Source organism: Parus major, chromosome 1A (assembly GCF_001522545.3).
Source record: "Parus major isolate Abel chromosome 1A, Parus_major1.1, whole genome shotgun sequence".
In the NCBI taxonomy this organism is placed as follows: Eukaryota; Metazoa; Chordata; class Aves; order Passeriformes; family Paridae; genus Parus; species Parus major.
In genome coordinates, this window is record NC_031773.1 from 69,047,225 (window position 1) to 69,069,549 (window position 22,325).

Genomic DNA, 22,325 nt, shown 5'->3' on the forward strand with positions numbered 1-22,325 from the left:
CAGGCACCAGGAGATGCTCTGACACTCTGACACAGTTCCAGCAGGCACCAGAAGATGTTCTGACACGGTTCCAGCAGGCACTGCCCTCCCTGGCATGCTGCAGCCAGCCACAGCCAGGGCTCCCTTGGACACACAATTTTATTGAGTCATTTGCAAGAGGCAAAGGGTGAAGGTGGAGGAGGAGGGAGAGGGGAAAGAGTGGAAGTAATACCAGGGAAAGATGAAATGCTGCCCCAGCAAAGACTGCTGACACTGCACTGAGTGCTGTTCCTGTGCTAATAGATGATTAAAAATGATGGGAAAAAAGTCTGGAACACCTGGCAGGGAGAAGGTGCTTTCTTTTAATCTGTGAGGGCTCCTAGTGCTGTGCTCCAGGAAGCAGTGCTCAGGGGCATGACAAAGCCTTGCTTTCTGTGCCTGCTGTCAGGGTGCTGGGCTCAGCTTCTGGCAGAGCCTTCCCCCTTGACAGAAACAATTACTGAGGAGCAAAGCCTGGCAAAACAAGCAGGGCTGGGATTGATAACCTGGGTGTGTTACAGCCCTTCGACAAATGCCACCATGCCTAAATTTGACAGCTGGCAGTGCTTGATGAGAGCCAATTAGTGGATATATATTCACTTCAGCCAGAAGTTTCTTCAGTTTCTAGTCCAACAGCTCCCTGAATAGGAAGTGCACAGAGTGATTTCCCCCACTTCTGCCTGCTCACATCTATGCCAGCTACACTGCCAGCAGAGCTAAGAATATTCTGTAATAACTACATACTTTGGCACCTTTGTGCATTGAACCAGTGAGTGAAAAGCTGCAAGTGACCTTCCAGACACTGCTGGTACAAGAACCTGGAAAAAAGTGACTTGACTTTGACTGGATAGTGGGGCTGGGACTGCACTGTGAATCTAACAACTCCACTGCACGTGATAATCATTCTTGAAATGCTTTGCTGTTCCTTGAAAAGCTTCAGGCAAAGTACATTAATCTGTTTGCTCCTGCTTCAGATTGGTTAAGCTGGCATTCAGAGAGCACCAGAACTCAGAGTTCTTTCTGTTCTGCCCGTGAAGAGATCTCTGACACGCCACCTTCAAGCTCCTCTGCCTGTTCTGAGCTTTATCACCACAAAAGCTTGCTTTCCCCACTTGTACATCTATTTTCACTCTTGCCAGTGCAAGTACAGTGGTAAAGAGATCCATGAACAAAGATGGATCCAAGAGCCCTGAATCTCATCACTCATCTCAAACACTGACTCCTCTTCCTCAGCTGTGAAGAAGCCACCACCACCACACTCAGCTTACAGGAATATTCCTAGAGTTCCTCCATCCCCTTCTGACAGTGGTTTGAATTGCCTCCCCTCACTGAACTGGAACCTTCCAGAGAGCAACAGGGGTTCTGTCCCAGCCACACCACGTGTAGGTAATTAGCTAACCAGGTAATTAGCTGCAGTGATTGTAGCAGTGTCACCCCAAGAAGAACCCCCCTTGCTAACAGGGTCACCACTCTCCCCACACGTGGCTCCACATCAGGAGAGCTGAGGTAAAGCCTCACATCCTTCATGGGGCAGGGAGGGAACTGGGCATGCTGAAACAGCTCCACAGCAAGGGGAAAACATCTGTCTGTCTGTCTGTCTGTCTGTCCATCCCCTTTCCTTGTTCCACTTTAGAAACAGAAATGGCTCCAGCCACTGGAACTTCAGCTTGGAAAAGTTCTCAGCAGAGGAGTCTCAGGTGTCAGTGTGCAGGGTTCCCAGGGAAACAAGTAACAGTGGAAAAATACAATTTTTGGGGTGAGAAGCTACTCTGGAATCTACAATTCTTTCCTTTTTCTCATGATCCCATAAACCACATTTACTTGGGAAACCAGTCTTTGCAGTAACTCGGCCTCGTAAAGCAAGTCAGTCAAAATCTTACAGGGAAGAGGCACAAAGTGGCACAGGAAAAACAGCTTTGGTACTTGCTTAGATGAAATGTGCATTCAATATTGCATAAATACCATTATTACCAGTCAATTATTAGTTATTTGTCCATTACCAAATAAATCCTCTCCATTTGTGGGAATGTTCAATAACAGCCCCTCAAATTCATGCTGGCCCTCAGAGGAAGGCACAATCTTGATGAGGATACAGAAGCAGAAGGGAAAAACAGGAATTAAAGATTCCTCTGAATGGCAAGGCTGACTACAAAATCACTTACAACAGCATGGGATTGATGGTATTATTAAAATAGAGAACTTTTTGAACTGAATTTTTGAGTGAATAGAACTCAATAGAATGAGTGAACTTTTTGAGTGAACAGAAGAGTGTCTACAGCAAGAACATGATAGGTAGGAAATTCTTTTTTCTATGCCCCTAATAGAAAAAAAGAAATAGCAATGAGCTTAAATTGCAGTAAGGGACATTACATATAATGATGAAGACAGATAAGGTATAAAAAAGACTTCCCAGGAGTGAAGGTCTCCTCCACTTAAAGTATTTATGAACAGAATACAAGTCTAACTGGATAAATCAAGTCTGTTACACAGAGCTCTCTCCTGAGGCCACACTATTCACTATTCTTATCATTATATGTATTTTTATCATTAACAGTTTGCCTGACAAAAGAAAATGCATGTTTTTGAAATAGATGGAGAAAGCTTAAGCTGGGTGGTTCTCTGAGCATGCTGAAGTATAGAATTAAACCTCAACATCTTCTTAAAAGACTGAGGAACTGGTCTGAAAGTAACTTTTATTTAGGCATAGGCAGCATAATAAACCACATGGTGTATTAATCTAACCTGAAGTCACATAATTTCAAATGAAAATCTTGGGATCCTGTCACGAGTAACATTGAGTCAAGCTAGTTTCTGGTAACTTCTGCTATGATGATGATGATGATGATGATGATAATAATATTGAAATTATGTAATGATGTGAATATGGCTGTTTAAAACAATTAATCTGAATGATAATCCAAGCTGTTAGGAAACACTGTTCAGAGCCTCCTAAAACTTAACACTTCACATTTATGGCATGGCAGTGACAGAGGTGCTGGCCAAGTCAGGCTCCCACTCTGCACAAACACAGAAAATGACAGTCTTTGCTGCAAACAGCTCCTGGAAGGAAATCCCAGCTGTTTAAGGCTCAAAGGCCACGGGCAGGAAAAGCTCAGCCCCTCCAGACACACCTTCCCTTCACCACCCCAAACTGCGGAGCGGCGCTCCAATAAGTAGGAGCTGATATCAATACTTAGCTTGATGAGGAAAGGGATAAATAAAAGGCAAGCAGGCAGTTTTCTGTCAGCTGAGCAGCTGATAGAGAACTCTCAGAGCGGGGCCCTCTGTGTGCCACATCTGGAGCTGCTTACACAGCCCCAGCTCTCTGCTCCCGCAGCCTCTCCAGGAGCTCCCCAGGGACACACAGCCCCAGGAGGAATAACTGGGACACATTAGCTGCTGACCCTCACCCTGCAGTGGCCCTGCCTTGTCTGATGCTGGAGGAAATCCCCCATCCAAGCTGACAACCAATATGGAACAGGCAGCTGCGTTTGCTGGAGAGCCTGCTCGATGCCGAGCGCCTCGTTAGGAAATGGGCTCTGTATTGAGGCACATTCCTGCCATTCAGAGCCTAGAAACTCTAAATTAAAACAACATTGATGCCATATCCTCTTTCCAAAATGCTTCTCTTCATCCAAACGTTAGTGCACATACTTAGAGAAATTAAAGAACCAAAATGTCTTTGGCAGGGCTCCTTCCCCCTGGTGCGAGCGACCAGGAACGTGACAGAGCTGGGAAAGGAGAAATCAGCAGAGCCCTGCAGGCTCTGGATACCCTTCCCTTGATGAACCTCTGTGTCTTCATGGATATTTGGAATTAATTAATTAAAAAAAAAAATGACATAAATAAATAATGAAATAATGGAATAATGGAATAATGGAATAATGAAATAAATAAATAATGAAATAATGAAATAATGGAATAATGAAATAATGGAATAATGGAATAATGGAATAATGAAATAATGAAATAATGGAATAATGGAATAATGGAATAATGGAATAAATAAATAATGAAATAATGGAATAATGGAATAATGAAATAAATAAATAATGAAATAATGGAATAATGAAATAAATAAGTAAATATTGAAATGAATGAATGAATGAATAAATAAATAAAATTAAGAAGTAAATAAATATCATGGGAAATAGTCAGAACAAGTTTTTGTTTTGTGAGTGTTGTACCTTTCCACTCTCTAATTAATGTCAATTAACAGCAAGCCAGCCGATGGGAACCAGGCAGAAGCAGTGAAAAGCCACGATACAAATCCTGCTTTTCACTGCTGTCCTCCAGCTCTGTGTCAGAGCTGCTGCCAGCCTCTCCTCCCAGGCAGGGACAGCCAGCAATGCTGCTCCTTCCCACACAGCATCTCCTACACACGTGGAAATGGGAATCTTTTACTCAGCTGTGCCTGACCACCAACACAAAGAGCTGCTTTCCCACCACAAAGCCCAAACATTTCCTAGCAATGGCATGGACTGAAACACCAAATACTTATCAGGGGGCTCAGCAGCTCTGAAACACGAATGACTGAGGTCAGGATCCCAGCTCTGAATCCAAAGGGTTGAATTTTGGGTTCCACAACTGCTTTTCAAAGTCTTCCAGAATATCTTGATTTGTGGCATCACTCTCCTTCCTTGAACAGCTGTGTTCAATACATCTGTGAGTCTGAAAGACTTTTCATTCACTGTTTCTGCTGTAAATTTAAGAATTACAGCTAAACTCTTAGGAAGTTCCTGAAAGGTGACACGGTTCTGTGGAGCTGGCAAGCACAGATGGACCCTTGTTCTCCAGATGCAGAAAGGGGTCCGTGCAGAGGAGGCTGAAACTGAGGAAGCAGCAGAGTTGTTTTGTTGGAAAATATGAGGCTGGTGACCTGGAACAGCTGAAGAGGAGTGCAAGGGCCAAGTACACACAATATTTGCAAAGCATGTAGAAAAATGAGATTCCCCTTGACTACATCAGGATCCTGTAAAATCTCACAGCCATCTCTTCTGACCCATCTCCTGTTTCTGGAGCTGTCAAAATTGGTGTGATTTGAATTTATTCAGAAAAAGTACATCCCAAAACTACTGGCACTGAAAAAATACATGGAATTTTTGATTCTCTGCAACTCACAGAGAGGTGGTGAGTAATGCTCTCCTGTAATAAGCAATGAGGAGTTTTTCTATCCATGTGTTGAAAGCTGCACACACACACACACACACAAAAAAAAAAGATATAAAATGACACATCCCTAAAGCACAGCATAGAATTTAGGGAGGATGTGTCAAATCTCTGTTTGGTCACATAAATATTTCTCAGGTTTGCTTTAAATATAGTTTAGATTGTTAATATGTAAACAAAAATAAAATTGGAGATTATGGATGTACTGGAGAATACTGTGATTTTATACTACACATAAAACTTTTATTTGTACTACAGCACAGATGTGTTGAGGAGACTGCTTTCTGCTTTCTTCATTATTTTTAAGATTAAAATCTTAAACAAGCTTAAACAGTGACAAGTCTTTAGAGCTGATGGCAGTTTTGGAAACAGATTCTTCAAAGCCATTTCAACAGTCCAATGAATTATTTGAAAAAGGACTGTTGCTCCAACCTCAGATCATAACTGGTCTCACTACATACCAAGAACAATTTCAAATTATTCTCCTTTGCAATTTTCATTTATTTGGGAAATTAAACAGGAAATAGCACTTAGAACTGGCATCCTTAAGGGAAACTGCCACGACTTTTCAGGAAGAGTTTATGACACTGTAAGACTTATCAGCACTGAAAGATAACAACAGGAACTACAAACGTTTTAAAAATCATTTACCTGAAACCTAAGTCATTACAGATAAGAAAAATGTTGATAAATTGATTAAATATACACAAATTTTCAGTAGAAAAAAAATCACCACAAAATTCAGATTGTTCCAGGTACTCACAAAAGATAATCAGAAGGACACTGGGAAGGGCAAGGGACGTGAAAGCACCTGAATTTAAGCTCAGGACAACAAGAACTAAGAAGAAGTGTTAATTTCTCTTAGAATGTGTGGTAGCATAAATTACAGCTGCTGCATCAACAATTACATGACCAAAACAAGCACCTGACATTGCTGTGACCATTTCTGATTCCTGTTTCAGTTTTCACCTGGCTGAGCAGGGACAGTAATTATGACTGTTGCTCAAAAGTAAATAATACAAGACTGTAACCTGCACTTCTTGCTCATTCTGAAGCTGGTACACAGCACCTTCAAAAGTATTGTTCTTAAATTAAACCATAAACAACATGCTAAAAACATGTAAAAAAACCATGGTAACATGTAAAAAACCCCTTAAAACATGTAAGTGTAGCAATAATCTACTGGTGTTTGCTAAGGAAGAAGCAGAGAAATCCCTTATCACACTGCTGACCTGTTTTTGTCTCACAGCCTCTGACAGCAGCAGAAATCATCTGGCTGACAGATGAAATGTTGGACATAAAACTTTATGAAGATGGAAATGGTGGCACTGAAGAAGTTGATACTGGATTGGCAGCAGCATATGTGCTATTACCAGGAATGTGAAAAGGGAATAACTCAGGAAAAACCCAGCAGAAGTGCTGAAGTGAAAAATCTACACAGATTCTTTCAGATCCTAAATCTCCTATTGCCAGGGATGCCTTTTGCTTCCTCTGTGTTTTATTGGCCATGCACTTTTCCCACTGCATTCAGTACTGGAAGGTAATACTAAATGCTTGAACAGAAACACACTTTTGCTGATTGTTTTGCCAACACAGAAAGATCTTAGAGTCAGGAAAAGCCAGACATGGGAAGGGACCAATCTCCTCACAAGCACAAGACCTCCCAGGGTTTTTTGGGGTGTCCTTATGTTTGTCTCTATCTCATTCAGCACAGAGGACACCTGTAGCTGTTGCTGGAGTTTTTGGCTGTCCCTGCTGTGATTGAAGTGTGGTGATAAACTGCACTGCAGCTCTGGCCATGTCCCATGCAGAATGGCTGTGCTGCCCCTCAGAATACTGAAATGTTTGATTTGATCAATCTCCTCCTCAGCAAATGAGAGAATGATAAAGGTGATTAGGAAGAAAGGTAGGTACTCTTCTTGGGTGTCTGTATAAAGATCTGAAAATCTGAGACTTGAGGACTGGAATGGCCTCCTTGAAGCATTATGTTGTACACATCCTTCTCACTGGCACAATTTGTATTTGGTTTCATTCCAAAACTGAGCAGTTTGGCTCTTGGGGAAAAGATGTGTGGTTTGCTAGTGTAGGAATGCAGATCAACTTTCAAAATGCAACACTTTTTCCTGCAGTATTATGAAGTGGTATCAAGGATGTGGGGCATGGTGCTCCTGCTGCAGTCAGAAGCCACAGGAGAGGCTGAGAGCTGCAAAATTCATATTTGAGCTCCACAGCTGAGAGAAGTTGCTCCCAAATAGGTTTCTTCCCCAGCACAGCAAACACAAACCCCCAAGGGAAGCATCACTGCTTTGCCCTGAGCCTGTGGCTCTGCAGACTGCAGAGGACAATAACCAATGTCCTCCTCATTCACAGCTTCCTCCACATCCCAGCACACATTTACCACCCAGGCAGCAACACAAAGAAACTTCCCTCCACACTGAGCCCAGCAGCTCCTTTGGAATTGCTGGCCTAACACATGACAGGATTATACATTATTAGTTGCATAAATCAAGATAATAATCCCACAGCAGATTATTAGCTGGGTTTTTTCCTGGCCCTCCTGTACCCACCTGCTGCTTGAGCTGTTGCACAAGACGGTCCTTCTCTCGTTTCAGTGCAGCCACCTCATCCTGAGTCTTCTTCTTGGAGGATGAAAGCTCTAGCAGAGCAATATTGGCATCTTTTTCACTAATGGCAGCAAGAAGGGCTTCTTGTCTGAAAAAAAACCAAAACAAACAGATTACATTATTATCCTGCAAAACTTAGAGGACTCCTCTACAAAGATTTGGATGTGCCATCAGTGCTGTACCAGTGTGCAACTCTGAAAAGCAGGAATAAATATTTTTGTCTGGGCTACACATCTGTTGGTGGAACAGCAAGTCCAAACCCACACACCTCCCCTTAAACAACTGTGCTGATACCAAACTGCAGCTTGCAGGGTAAGAAAAACACATTTTGTTCTTCTTCTGCTCTCACCTTCTCAGCTTTTAATAACTCCCATTTATTATTACTTTGGCTGAACATTTTCCCATACTCTTTCCCTCTAGCAGAAAATTACAAATAGAATTCAGAAACATTTTATACATACTGGGAAGAAAGGAGACAAGGATAATCACCTTAACTGTAAAACAGCAGTTCTCAAAGGAACACAAAGGACTGATTATATTAGGGAAAACCTTTTCTGTCCTTTGACCTTAATTCTCTAGCTGGTGATGTGCAACAGGATTTCAAAGAAAACCTTGGCCTTATTGCCCAGTAGTGTTGGCTTGTCCCACCTCTCATCACCTTGCAAAGAAGGGAATAAAATGAGGTCCTAAACATGTGGCATCATGCAGGAGAGATGAGAGAGACAAGCCAAATACTGCACATTTCTGATCTACATTTCATCTCAAAAGAGAGTTGCAAGTGCACTTCAAGGTTTGCTGCAGCCCTCAATATCCAGAGGTTCATTATCAGGATCCCAATTGAAACCACTGTCTATAAAATGTGAAAAAATCATGTATTTCAAGAGGAAAAGGGGCATTTCAACAGACACAATTGTTCATCTGACAGGACAGTGCACTTACACAATGGACTTTCTGTGGCTGGAATTTCTCTCTGGGTTTACACAGGTGTTTCTTGTGCAGTCCAAGAGAGTTAGCTTGCTTTAAATGAACTACCAGCATATCAAAAACCTCACAGATCCAGTGTAGAGAGTACTTGGATCCTGCCTAGATCATATCTAGAAAAACATTATTGCTTCCCTTTCAGAATGTAATACCATAGAGTAAAGCAAATTTTTTTTAGATACTTTAGGATAATCATAAAGCATTCTAAATACATCTGTGCTATGAAGAAATACAAATATTCTGGTGACTTAATGGAGGCAAGGAGTAGAAGAAAGGAAGAGGTGCACATCAGATTCCCAGATGTAGTGTCAAGATTGTAGGTGTGGGAACGATGGATAATGGGCATGTGATTATTGCCATTTTGTTTCTGCTGCTTTTGCTTTATGGAAAAGTATCCAATTTTGGATGTCTGCCTGAAACATGAAAAATACCAATAGGGTGAAGTGACAGAACATGATCCATGACCTCTGCTTTTTTCCAGCTATCGCTATCCTGGGAAAGACAGGCTGGCTTGGAGCTCTGCTCATTTTCACTTGCTTTAGAGTAATCTGTTTTGATTATAAAGAAACACTTATTCTTTTAATAGCAAGCCCCCAATCCTCGCTGATGATTCAGGACCAGAGCCAAGAATATCTCGGTAACTCTATCTATGGGGCCATTACTCTGCTATGGAAATTGAGGTGCCTCAAACAGCTCGTAAGCCATAGACCTTCTGCAATCAAAGCCTTTGCTGCCCATCTCTGCTCCCTAAGTGCCAAGCCCAAGGCCAGGGAAATGAGATATGGATAGCAGTCCGTTCCTTTTCCTTTCTGGTGAGAAATCTTTGCCACCATGTCTTAGAGGAGAACTTCCTCCTCCTGGCCAAAGCTCCAGCGCCGTGCTGTGACAGGAGGCCGCTGGTCAAGAAGTGCAGAGAAAGCCTCTGTGGCTTTCTGACCGTTTTCTGGAACTGAAACAGGGTGAGGTTTGAAGGAAAGGAAGAAAACTACCCTGTGGTAAGTGCATTGTAGTGCATCTTTCACTCTAGCAGGCTGAAGGTGAGCTGCTCCAGGTGGGAGAGGTGCAGGTGGCACAGCCAGCTCTGCTGGAGGGGACAGGGCTGCAGTGCCAGGCTGCTCTCAGCAGAGCTTGCCACTGCCAATGATTCCAACACCATGGAAAGGGCATTCTACCAAGCAAAAGACAAGGCTTCTGATTGAAGAGCACTACAACAGTGATTTATTTCCCTTCCTGAGAGCTTTGTCCCAGGGGAACATGCTGTGAGACAGCTGGTGTGGCGAGGAGGAGCAAAGGGGCTGCTGTGTGAAGGGTGGTGGCAGCACATGAACAAACCCATCCATCAGCACTGCTGCAGACACTCCTGGGGGCTCTGGCACTGCCACAGCCTCGGCTTCTTCAGCAAAATGCTTCTCCTCAGCCCACAGCACTGGAGGTCCTGGAAGGTTCTCATGAGCAGGCAAAACGTGCTGCACAACCCAGGGATGCTGATCTCCTGAAATGCTGGCCAGGGCACTGAACAGACACAGCTCACTTCAGCTAATTCAGATTATTATTTCAGATTATTCCAGTTTTTCAGAGGCTGGTACTAGTGCAGCTGTGCCAACATCAACCCAGCAGGGGCCAGCTGCACATTTATCTCTCTGCAGCCTCAGCTGAGCTGCCTGGGCTCACAAGGGGTAAGCAGACTCTGTCACAGACTGATATTTGTGGATACAATCTCAAGATCAATATCACCATTATTTGCTCTGTTTGCAGTCTTCAAAAAATGCAAGGAAAGATGGGCTTGCCTTTTTAAAATAGATGGCTACACAATAGTTACAGGCCAGTAGAGCACAGAGATTTGACAACACACACAAAAAACAGTGGGCAAATGCATGTCTCCTTCACCTCTTGAATAGAAATGTCTGATTTGGGGAAGATAACTGGGCAATAATTTACTATTACACTCCTGCTAATTACTAATACTAATAGAATCAGGCTGTCTTCCAATGGGTTTCTATGGCACTTGGTTTCAGGAGACTACAGAATTCCTTCAGAGCCCTTTCCTAGTAAAGGAGAAGAATCCTTTTGGTAAAACACAAGAGGAGGTGAACTTTAAAAAGCAGTCTTGTACTTTGCAGTACTGTTCCCAGGGTCATGGCACTGGAATATTTATCAGCTGTATAATTAGAAAGAATAACAGGCTGTAAACAGTGCTGAATTAATGATGCTTCAAAACATGAAAACTATACATATTCATTAAAGGAATATGTTTACATATGTCAGGGAGATCTCTCATTCCATATAGAAATGTTATAAATGTATTGTTCTATAAAATTTTATTTCAAATTATGAAATGTCTTCCTATCTGGAGCATTTCTGAAAGTGTGCATGGGACAACATGAGAGCAATATTGATAGCAGCAGCAGCTTTGATTTTAATGTCCCAGGGGAACTGGGGTAATTCCATCAGCCCAAGTTGCACTACAGGGATCAAATCTGTTTTCCTTCTGACTGGCATGGAAGTAAAGTATTCAGAGGTCTGACAGCAATTTGAGGAGCTCAGGTGGCTACAAGCTCACAGTGACCCAGCCAGTTCCTTCAACAGAGCCTGCTGCTCTTCCATGATCAATGATTAAATGTTTCCATCCTGGCATTTCAAGATGAGCTGCAGTTATGGCTGCTGTGCCTGTAGTACTCAAGGAAAGGTTCTCCTGTTTCATCAGCTGCTTGCTCATGGTACCACAGAATGACTGAGGTGATGCTCATACAGGACTTGTCTTTCTTGTCTGATTTTTGTCCATTTGCTCTGAGCCTACAGAAAATGCTGCTGAAAGCTTTGAATGCTTTCCTGTCAGAGACACCTGTCAGACTTACCCTGGTGAATCACCATCACAATAACAACTGCATTATTTGCATATGAATTCAAAACCCTCCCACGATGAGACAACAACAGAAAGGACTCACAGGCAGAGAATCAGATGCAGCTCAGTAGTGCTGTGAGAGCTGGACAGACACACAACAGCTCAGAACATAAAAGCACTGGCACAGGGCATTCAGTCATTTCATGACTTTAGCAGGATGACAGGGTTTGGGTGGCTCTCACTCAATAAACTCTTAGAAGGTAATTAGGAGTACAACACACCAAACCATGGATTCAATGGGACATCATCCTTTCCACCATAAACCTTGTCCTCCTCTACAGCAGCACTTCTGAACTGCATGATTTTTCCCTTATTTTTTTTTGTGGTTATAGAACATCTTCAGAAAATTAAAGAAGTGTCTTGCAGTACCCCAGAGGGAGAGGACAGGCCTTACAGAGCTCTGGGTATCAGGATTTGGTTCTTAAAAGCAACCTTGAAAAAGGCAATTATACCAGAGAATGACATTTCATGATGCAAACAGATGAGTAACTCACTTCATATGCAAGCTGCCAAATTCTGCACTGGCTGTAATTTCTGCAGCATTTAAGATGCAGCTCCAAGTATCCCAGAGTGAGCAAACTTTTATCCAAAAGAAACAGCAGCTACCTCTTACTGCAAGAGAGTGGGAAAAAATTTTTACTTGGCAATAGGTACTACCTGCTTTTTTTTAATTACAGCTGGGAATAATCAAACCTCAGGCTGCAAATTAATTTCCAAAGCACAGCCTTAAACCTTCAGTCAAAAGGGATAATACCACACTCCTTCCAGTGCAGTACTTGTTTCAGCATGTCACCTTTGCCTGGCCTGGCTGGCACATCAGCAGCTTCTCTAATCTCTGGTCTATGCTCTCACAGCTATCAAAACACAAATTGAGAATTCAAGCAAACCAAATGAGATGAAAACAAGAACTTTTTGTCATCAGCAAATTGAAGCTCTCTAAATGAACACATTTCCACATTTGGTCTCTTCAATGTCATTGCATACATGTGACCACAACTGGAAAACAAGACAAAAATACAAACTCCTGGTGAATGCAGTTGTGTGGTCACAAAAGTGATGTCTCTTTAATTAAAAGATTGGCATGATAATAATCAATGTGAATTCCACGACACAGGAAGCATTACCACTTCTGCTGCCCTTGTTTAAAAAAAAGCTGCTGATTATAGATTTAGACTTTCCTACATGTATTTTCTCTAACATCCCAATAGTCCAGAAGCACAGAATCCTTACTAGGATCCATAAGCAATGCTTGCAAAAGTCCTTTCCCTCAACATGTTTGATAAAGTCACAAGTAGTCTTATAAATATTTTATATTACCTTTCCCATCTGTGTTTTAGCACTCCTTGTACTTAAGCTTCCATCTTCATTTTATCACTTTGGCACCAGAGGTAAAGATTTGCATTTCCTCAGTCCTGCTCATGTCTCTGAGCAGCCAGAATTGCAGTGCCAGCTTATCTAGAAAAAAAATCTAACACTTTCACAGAGAACTTCCAAACCCACTGCTAATTTCCTGGACTATTTTTATTGATGAATACCTCTGTGAAAAGCTGGTTGCTGCACATCCCAGCTGCTGAACTGGCAGTGCCAGAGCCTTCCCCAGGTGCCTGTGAGGAGTGGAAGTTCCCCAGGACGGCACATTTTAGAAGGAACTTTCAACCCTGGCACCCCATTTATGTGGGATCTGTCCCTATGAAAGGCAGGATTTTTTTCCAGACAATCTCCCCTGTTTTAGCAGCCTTCAGAGCAGAATGTGGATGAGAGGCAGCAGTACTCACAGGCTCTCCAGCTCCCCAGAGCTGGCTTTGCTGAGAAGGGAGTCCTGGAACGGGCGCTCTCTCCATCTGCAGTTTACCAGCAGTGCACACAGAACACAAACCCAAGGCTTGTTTTCCATCCAGGCAACAGAGGCCACCAGAATCCATCCCCCAGATTTTGAAAAATAACCTTATAAGAAAGGCAGCTCCGATTTCTTTTCCTGGGACATGGTGAAGTACAGGTTGAGCTGTAGCTGAGCTCGTGGTTTCACAATCGGGTTAAGCTGACACAAGACAGGCTCTTGTGGCAAGAGATGGTTCTGCCCTCCCATTTCCAGGTTCCTGCCCCTCCCTGGTGTCAGCAGCACTGGCTGTGGATCCCTGCAGCCTGAGGAGCCAGTTCCAGCCCTGGATCAACAGCAGGAGCCCGGCTCTGACCGCAGGTTCCTGATCCCTGGAGGAGCTGCAGCTCCTCCTGACGCTGTGACACTCAAACCCTTCCCTGCCACAGCCAGCACTGCCAGAATGGAAGAATGGAAAATGAATCATGGAGTTCACACTGATTATAACATATCAAACAGCCACAATTGCTACAGAGAAAACAATTGTCTTGATGTCTTTGTGAATCTGGCCCGGGTTGAATGATGGTAGAAGGGAATTTCAGCTTTATCAGTCAAACTTTGACAGCAATGCTGCAATCTTACTGTGCTTCTGATCACGTCAAAAACTCCAGTCATGACTTACAACACAGCTCTTGGAAGAAAATGGTACAGTCTTTGCACTCCAATCAAACAGATTTGAGATCAAACCTCCTTTCTGAACTCCCAGCATGTTATTTCTGATGAGTGTAATTTATCTCACTGCTACATGGATCTCATTTCCACGGCTGATGTTCTGATCATACCTGCCTTGCTCTGTATTTATCAGCTCACTGGGAAACAAGGCAAGGCATTAACTTAGTTTTGGGACCAAATTCACACTATCCCTATCCTCAGTGCACTGTGGTTCCACTCCCTTTCCTGACCTTTCTGTAGCAGTGGCTACAGAATATTTATTATTTATTGTTATTTCTTTTGGGAGGTCTCATTCAGCATGAGTTTCTACAATTCTCACTTTATTCCTAAAATCTCTGCTCCCCTAAAATGTCTCTTTCTCTTGACCAGTTTTTAAGGCTGCTGCCAATTCCTTTTTGGATACACAGCTTTGTAACTTTCTTCAGCTTTTACCCTTTTGTTTGGGATGCAAAGACCTCAGAGTTTTGGATTTTTAATTTAAATAAATGCTCTGTTTCCCCTACATGAGCCTCCTGTATTCCTCTGTCCAATTGCTACCTAGCAGTCTCCATTTTTCAGTCTATTACTTTAAAATTGAAAACTTCACTTTTCTAGCATAATTTTTTTTAAAATTTGAATACAGGTTTTATCAATTTGTGATCACTACAGCTGAAGTCATTTTGGTGATAGTTTCTCCTCTAGTGTCATCACCACTTACTACAATCCTGAAGTCTCACACCATCACATCTTGGTGATCCAGTCATTATTAACAAGCCTGGCAGTTTCTCTGATTTGTATCCAGTGAATAGACACATACTACTAAAACACATTTCTCCATTATTACTTACATTTAACACATTATACCTAAAATCCATAGCAGGATACCATCCACTCTCTTTGTGCAACTTCTATGATCCTCACATTATTTTGACTCAAAGTTATGCTATAATTTATACTCTCTTTTATTTCCTCAGAACCTCCAGTATAATTAATTTACAACACCATTACTTTCATTTTTACCTTTCCTGAAGGAGTAGTACCCACATTCCAGCTCTGAATATTACTCTATTTCTCACCAATTGCTGTTATCCCTGTGACATCCAGTTTCATGTCACACACCAGATGTGCAGAGCTGCTTCATTTTGTTGTTCTCTTACAAACATCTAAATACTCTTCCACATGTACCATTTCAAGGAATTTTCTTGTCAGAGCTCTGGATTGCTTTCATTATTAATTGTCTGACTACCAACCTGGATGTGCCTCACCTAATTTCCTACTCCTTCTTCTCTGAGGGTTCTTTTGTACATTTGTTCAAGCTTCTCTTCCACTTTGATTTCTAAAAAGAAGCATTTTCTTCAAGGCCAAACCTTTTTATATTAATTCTGCAGAGGATGTGTTTGGGCTTTGGTGGCAGTAACAACAGCACCACTAATGCTGATTTCTATTCCATCCTAACTCGAACTCTACCTGTATTTCAGTCTTCTCTGGTTGCTGCTGCTGCCCAGGAGAGGGATTAAAAAAGGAGCACAAGAAATGCCAAGTGTCTGGATAAGGACAGGAACAGCAGCATCAGGGGAAGCAGAGGCTGGAAGCAGCTCCATTAAACACCAAGGCATCACTTTGCCTCCTGCTCCTGGTAGCTGCTGCTTAAGTAGTGCCAAAAGAAGTGTTTCTAAGCAAGCAGGACTTGTTGAAAGGCTTGAGGACAGAAATGGAGCAGGTGTCAGGGACTATGGATAAAATTTGGATATATTTAGTTCTGTAATTGCAGCAGAAGGGGCCTGAGAGGTTTCATTTAATTTCCTTTTTCAGATCCAGGTCTGAAAGCAGGTGTGGCTACTGGCAGTCCCTGAGTGCAGAAGATTTGTTTGAAGGGGCACCACAGCATTTCCTGATGAGTTCTGAAGATAACTTTCCAGGTGCTTGAAGCCACTGGCATTCTACAGGAGGTAGGGAGCATCCTGGCACCTTCCTTTCTGGTTTTACCTCTCTCCACTGCCTGCTCTTCACCAGATGGAACCAGAGCTGCATGCAGTACAGAGTTCAGGGGCTGAGTGTGTGTGCTCTGCTAAGCCTGACCTAAACCATGCAAACAGATCTTTGAGAACCCTTCAGCAGATCCCTGCTCAGCACAGTAATGACACCCTCCCATCCAAAGCCTTGTTTCATGCACAGACCTAAAGAGTTTTATTGAAATAAAGAGAAGCTCAACCATCTCAAAGCAAGCTGTTAGTGCCTGATTTTTCAATGAGACACAAGGAATGTGAGCCTACACAGAAAGTGAGAGAGCAAGTCATTCCTATGTGAGGAAATTGGGAAAAACCTCAATGTAGCACATTCCAGCAACCAACACCTTTCCAAGTGAACAAATCTGAAGCTGTGTTTATGCTGTAGTTTAAACAAAAATCCTGCCCAAGCTGCCCTACTGAAGAAACATGATCACAGATAAATTTATAGATGTAACTCTCAGCATCTTAGAAAAAGTAATAAACCTCCAATTTCAAGGCTATGAAATAGAAGAAACAGAATTAAAGCAGCTTGTAAACTGTCTGTCATGAAAACCTGCCTATACTACAGAGAAATGAAAGTTCCCCAACCTTCCTCTAAGTAACATCTTGCTTATTTTGGTAAAGTTGACCTTTAATTAGTTGTACAATTGTTAAGAATTATTATTTGGTGTCTACTTAGTTATTAAGATGTGTGGCAAGTTTTATTTCTTGCAAAAAAAATTTGCTGTATTTTAAGATGTTTAGATTTTATCTTCTTTATTAAAAAACAAACAAAAAAGGAAAGAAAATAAAAAAATAAAGGGGCAGAAAATAACTGGAAGGCAGGGTGAACATGTATGATGTGGACAACTTTTAATCTTGAAATTATCCTTAAGAAATAGGTATTTTGGACAGAAATAAAAATTTTGAGCATTTTCTGAAGAGTACACACTCATGAATTTAGAGGAAAATATCAGGATGCTTCACGAAGAAAACATATTTCAAAAACTGAAAGACCAGCACCAAAGCAAATTTAAAAAACTAACAATTTCCAAACACAAAACATGTAAACAAAGTGTCCATTGGAAGAAAACTTGGCTTGGCAGAGCTGAGAGGCAGGAGCTGCTCTCCACTCCTGTCATTTGAGATTTGACCAAAAGCACATCCCTTAATGCCTCTGTAAATGCAAATGCTGCTATTTCCCAAAGAGCACATCTGGCAACATCTGTGAAACTGAGACATTCTCAGCTGAAAACAGAGGGGTCTCTTTCTTTTTTTGTTGTTTATTGTTAGCTGAAAGGAAAAAAAAATGGGATTACCAAAGACTTGCACGCTCCAAGCTCCTCATTTCTGCTGGGAGCGCCGCGACTGCGCCGAGCTTGAGCTTGAACTCTTTGCACAAGGAGCTGGGAAGGAAACACCTGAGCACAAGAGGATTCCCCAGCAGGCACAGAGGGGCTGGCAGCCCCGAGCAGAGCTGCCTGCATGGATTTATGGCAGCCTCCCAGCCCAAGGCCCATCTGCTTGGGAAGGGGGAGGATGGGAAGACCGTGCGCCGCTCGCATTTTTGCCATTCCTGCCGCGGTATGGCGTGAATAAATCACAGGGCTGAGGTCAGAACAGCCAGCCCATAAAGTGATTCATGGGCCCAGCAGCACATTCCCCCAGGACTGTGTACTTTATTACAGTAAACCTCAGAACAAGATACAATTTCCTGTCTCAAGGAGCAGCCTTTAAATCAGGACACCTGGACAGCCCTCACGGAACAATGGGGCTGAGCCTCTCCTGCCTTCACCCAAGCACCACCTTCAGAGAGCCCACGTTGCTGTGCTGACAGCACCACGGGCAACACACTGGTATAACCCTGCTCTTCAGCCACAGCTCCCCACCCAAGAAATAAATACTCTCCATATGTTGTTTTTTTCACTCCATTTTAGCTTCTAGGTCTCTTCTGCGCTGTAAAAAATGGACTCAAAACGTTAAGGGAACAGAGGAACTGAAAGGGAAATCATTGGTTTCTCTGCTTGCAGGCAGACCCTGGAACTGGAAGGGTTTTTTTTCTTCTTTGGAAGCTGAAGAATCTGACATGCAATTTAGGCTGTAATATGGATGTTCTCACTGTGATCAAGGGCTGTGATGTGAGATTTGGGTTTGGCATCTGGAAAGGAACTGAGGTGGTGACAGAGATGATGGTATTGTTATACTCCTGAGAAATCTCCCTCCCAGCTGGGAGCAACGCTGCTCTCCCACCACAGGTTACGTTTCCAGGGGAAAGAGAACTCGTTTGAAGGCACAAAACAATGCAGTGGGTATTTCCCACCCTCAATATGCTGTGGAGCTGGCTCCTCTGAACATCCCAGGCACCCAGAGCTTGCAGGAGGAACAAGCTGCCAGGGCTGGCTGGGGTTCCAGCTGTCCCCCAGGTAAGGTCCAGGTGTGTCCTGGCTGCACCCCCTGCAAACAACACTCTTCAAATGGGAGTTCACACAATGTCCTGTTCACACAAAACACGACAGAATAAAAACTTGCTTTGCCTCCTTCAGATCCACCATGGATCACCAAAACCAGAGCTAAACTCAGGTGTGTTTTTGTTCAATAAGCATCACTCATGACTAAGAAAAGGGAAGAGAAGCTTCCCTTGGAGCATTTAAAGGCAAGATTTTCCTGCAGCTTGGATGGCAGGAGGTTATTCTGTACAATCACTGGGAAAAATCCTGGTAATTTTTACTCTCCAAAGTTCTTTTGGATCTTAAAACTCCATCCATAACAAGGTAACGTGTCCCTGGGAAGCTGCTTCATGGAAAACTGACACACCTGAAAGATGTTCAGAGGACAAAAACATAAGAAAAAGTGATGGAGCAGAGGAAGTTTTGGGAAAATTTAGATGGGAATTCATCAAATACTGTAAGTTAAGAATGCTATTGAACCAGTCAAACTGAAAAAAAAGAATAACCTAGGTAAGGAAAGAGGAGAAGGAAAGGATTGATAAAACAGATGGAAGCAGCAATAAACCCATCTGATTTATCCAAGACTGAACCTCCTGAAGCTATTTGTTTCACTATTACTTTTCCTACAAGTGAAAACAGTTGTGTGGAAAATAACTTCTTCTACCTGCTTATTTTATCTTGTTTTATGCTACTTAAAGGATCTCCTGGATTGTTTCAGAGCATACAGTAGGCAAAATTAAGGCTCATTGATTTTATCCTATAGAATAAATATTTACATCATACCCAGTTGCTCCCAATAATTGATTCTGGGGGGGTTTAGGAAAAGGGCATCCACTTGGGACTGAAAGCCATGAGGAACTGGCTGCTCTCCTTGTGAGTTTGTCCCAGTGGGAAAGAATTTCCACTGTCACAGTCTTATGTCTTTCTATTTCCAACCCTTCTGTCCTCAGTTTCTGGATAATGATCCTTGTTTTGACTGTCTCTGCTTGAATAAAGTGTTTTAATACTACTATTATTTTATTTTCTACATATTTCTATACAGAGTCTTACAACTGTATCAATTATCCTATAAAACAGAACTAAAATCTTCATTCTAATCATACCCATTAATCCTATTTTTATGAAGCCAAAGTCCTTTTTCTGCCAAGATCACACTTTTTTTCCATAACATGGCCAAACCTTTTCCAAGTCACTCCTTTCCAAAGAGTGCAGGTAGACCTCCCATTGTTCTGCTTTCTGTGCTCCATGTTCAGAGCACTTTGTGTAAATGAATTTCCTTGCATTAGGAAACCATTTCCATGGCATGTCTGCTCTCACCATTAGGGAACACTTCCCCATTTTCTGTTTCACCTCCACTGTCATTTTCCACTTGCTTCCAGCTCACTGATCAAATCATTATCAGCATCCAGCCCAGCACAGAATCTGTTGAGCTCAAAAAGGAACATTTTAAGTGCAATGGGAAAATGCAGAGAGCCAATGCTCACTTTTAGCACATTGTCCACACAGGTGACATGAAAGGACCCTGAGCAAGGACATGGAGTGACAGCACAAGGGGTGATGTCTCCAAACCAACAGGGTGGGATGAGATGAGGTGTTAGGAAGATATTCCTCCCTGGGAGGGTGGGCAGGCCCTGGCACAGGTGTCCAGAGAAGCTGTGGATGCCCCTGGATCCCTGGCAGTGCCCAAGGCTGGGCTGGATGGGACCAGGATGGAGCCTGGTCTCGTGGAAGGTTTGGAACTGGATGATCTTTAAGGTCCCTTCCAACCCAAACTCTTCTGTGTTTCTGTGATAATGCTGGGCCTTGGTCTTCTACAGAAGATTAATTAATGCAAAAAGTTACTTACATTAAACAAGGTTGGGTTTTTTTAACCAAACTTCAGAGATAATCAAGGAACCGTATCACATTCTTTTGGCATTACACATCTTACACAAAGTAATTTGGCTGGTATTAATTAAAAGCCTATTCTTTATGTTATCAGAATATTTTATCAGCTTATTCATCACTCTGCTCATGAATTGTAGCAGTTAATCAATTCATAGCACGTTAGCCACCCTCTGCCTGTTCTTCTGCAACACTTCCAGGACTTCAGCATTTAGATAACTTCTAGAATTTCACCAGAATTCCAGTATTTATTAAACCTTCAAGGAGCCAAAATTCCCTTTTCTAGTGTTCTTAGATACCAAAAACAGTGGCAGGCTAACCCCCAACACATGTGTAACTTCTTCAGCAGCTTCTTGTGTTGGAAAGAGAAATATGGAATGCCACAGTGCCTTTCTAAGAGAGGCAAAACCATTTCTGTTCAAGTCCTGTTAGATCCAAATTAATAATAATGTTACAAACCAGTAAAGTAACATTTAAAGCATACTGGAAATACTTCAACTGGCCCAATAAACTGGAAAAAAAAAATCTTGATTTTGTTTTTTTCAGTAATTCTAATTATTCTGTCTATTTTACTATCAATAGTAAACATCAGTTTTTTCTAATTGAACAGGGTTTTTTGAATGCTGACATTAAGAAAAAAAACCAGAGGTCTTTTATCACTATAGCAAATACAAATGGTTTCCCTTCTGAAGCCAAAGACAAAATTATCACTGACTTCATATAGTAAGAGCTGTATTAAGGGACCAGACTCTCACTTCCTTCCAAGTGGCTTCAAATATTCAATGAAAGTTCCCAAAAAACTTTCAGCATTTCATCTATCTACTTAAAAAGACACATAAAATCATACTTAATAAAAAGCTCCAAACATTTTACTGTTAAAGTGAAATTTGCAGACACTGAGATAGGTAATTTGAGCTTTACAAGCTTGTGGGGATGCTTTAGGCTGTGTCACTGTTAAATGAATGTGAAAGCCAAAGGACCTGCTTTTCATTTCATCTTCAAGACCTCATTTACATGAGACAGTTTCACATTCAGGGACTGTGGCAGGACAGCACCTTAAGTTGTTTTCAAAATCACCTTCAGAAAGAGCAGAAATCAGCACAGGCAGACTCCTAAGTATCTTCTGGCTAATCATTTGCAGCAAAGTGCTGAACTGTGACACACAGGGGCTTCAAGGGTGGAGTGGAAAAGCAAATTTTGATTTTTAGGTTTTGTCTAGAATGTGTCATCTCCAATCCTATTTCAAAAAAAATCTGACAGCTAATATTTTTCTATTACTATTCTATTACTATTCTATTACTTATGTGATTTCACTGCAAAACAAAGAAAGCAAAAGGAAATGCAAGCTGCTTTTTTCTCTCACACATCCTGCTTTTTTACTTACTGCTGAGATAGGAACAGAGGAAAAATAAAGGTGATTAAGCAGAATAAATGCAGACATCTCCTCTGTCCTCTGTCCTCAAATTCCCTATAGAATGTAAATAATTGTAACCATTTCACAACTGTGTCCATCAAGACATCCATTTGCAGTGTCTTGACCCGAGAGCTCGTTTGTGCAGCGTGCCAGGGATGCCATGGAAAGCTGAGTGAAGTCCAGACTCTCTGGCTGAGCAGGTGATGTTCCCTGCTCCCAGCAAACACCAAGGAACCCTTTTTTCCTGCCCTGCAGACAAGCACATCCCACGAGAGCTTTACCTGGGGAGAGGCCAGCACAGCCCAGCACCAGCCCTGGAGAGGGATGAACACCTCTGCCTTTCATGTGGCTGCAGAGCTGTGGCTGCTCAG

The 22,325-nt window shown here is 42.3% G+C and overlaps 1 protein-coding gene across 5 annotated transcripts in view; it reads right to left on the reverse strand.

Moving 5' to 3' along the window:
• The window catches only part of ERC1 (ELKS/RAB6-interacting/CAST family member 1), a 284,117-nt gene that overhangs the window by 52,292 nt on the left and 209,500 nt on the right, over nucleotides 1–22,325 (reverse strand). For all 5 annotated transcript variants that reach the window (XM_015627633.3, XM_015627634.2, XM_015627636.3 and 2 more), the window contains one exon: nucleotides 7,755–7,899. In XM_015627633.3, the coding sequence (XP_015483119.1) occupies nucleotides 7,755–7,899 (145 nt within the window). The remainder of the gene's footprint in view (nucleotides 1–7,754; nucleotides 7,900–22,325) is intronic.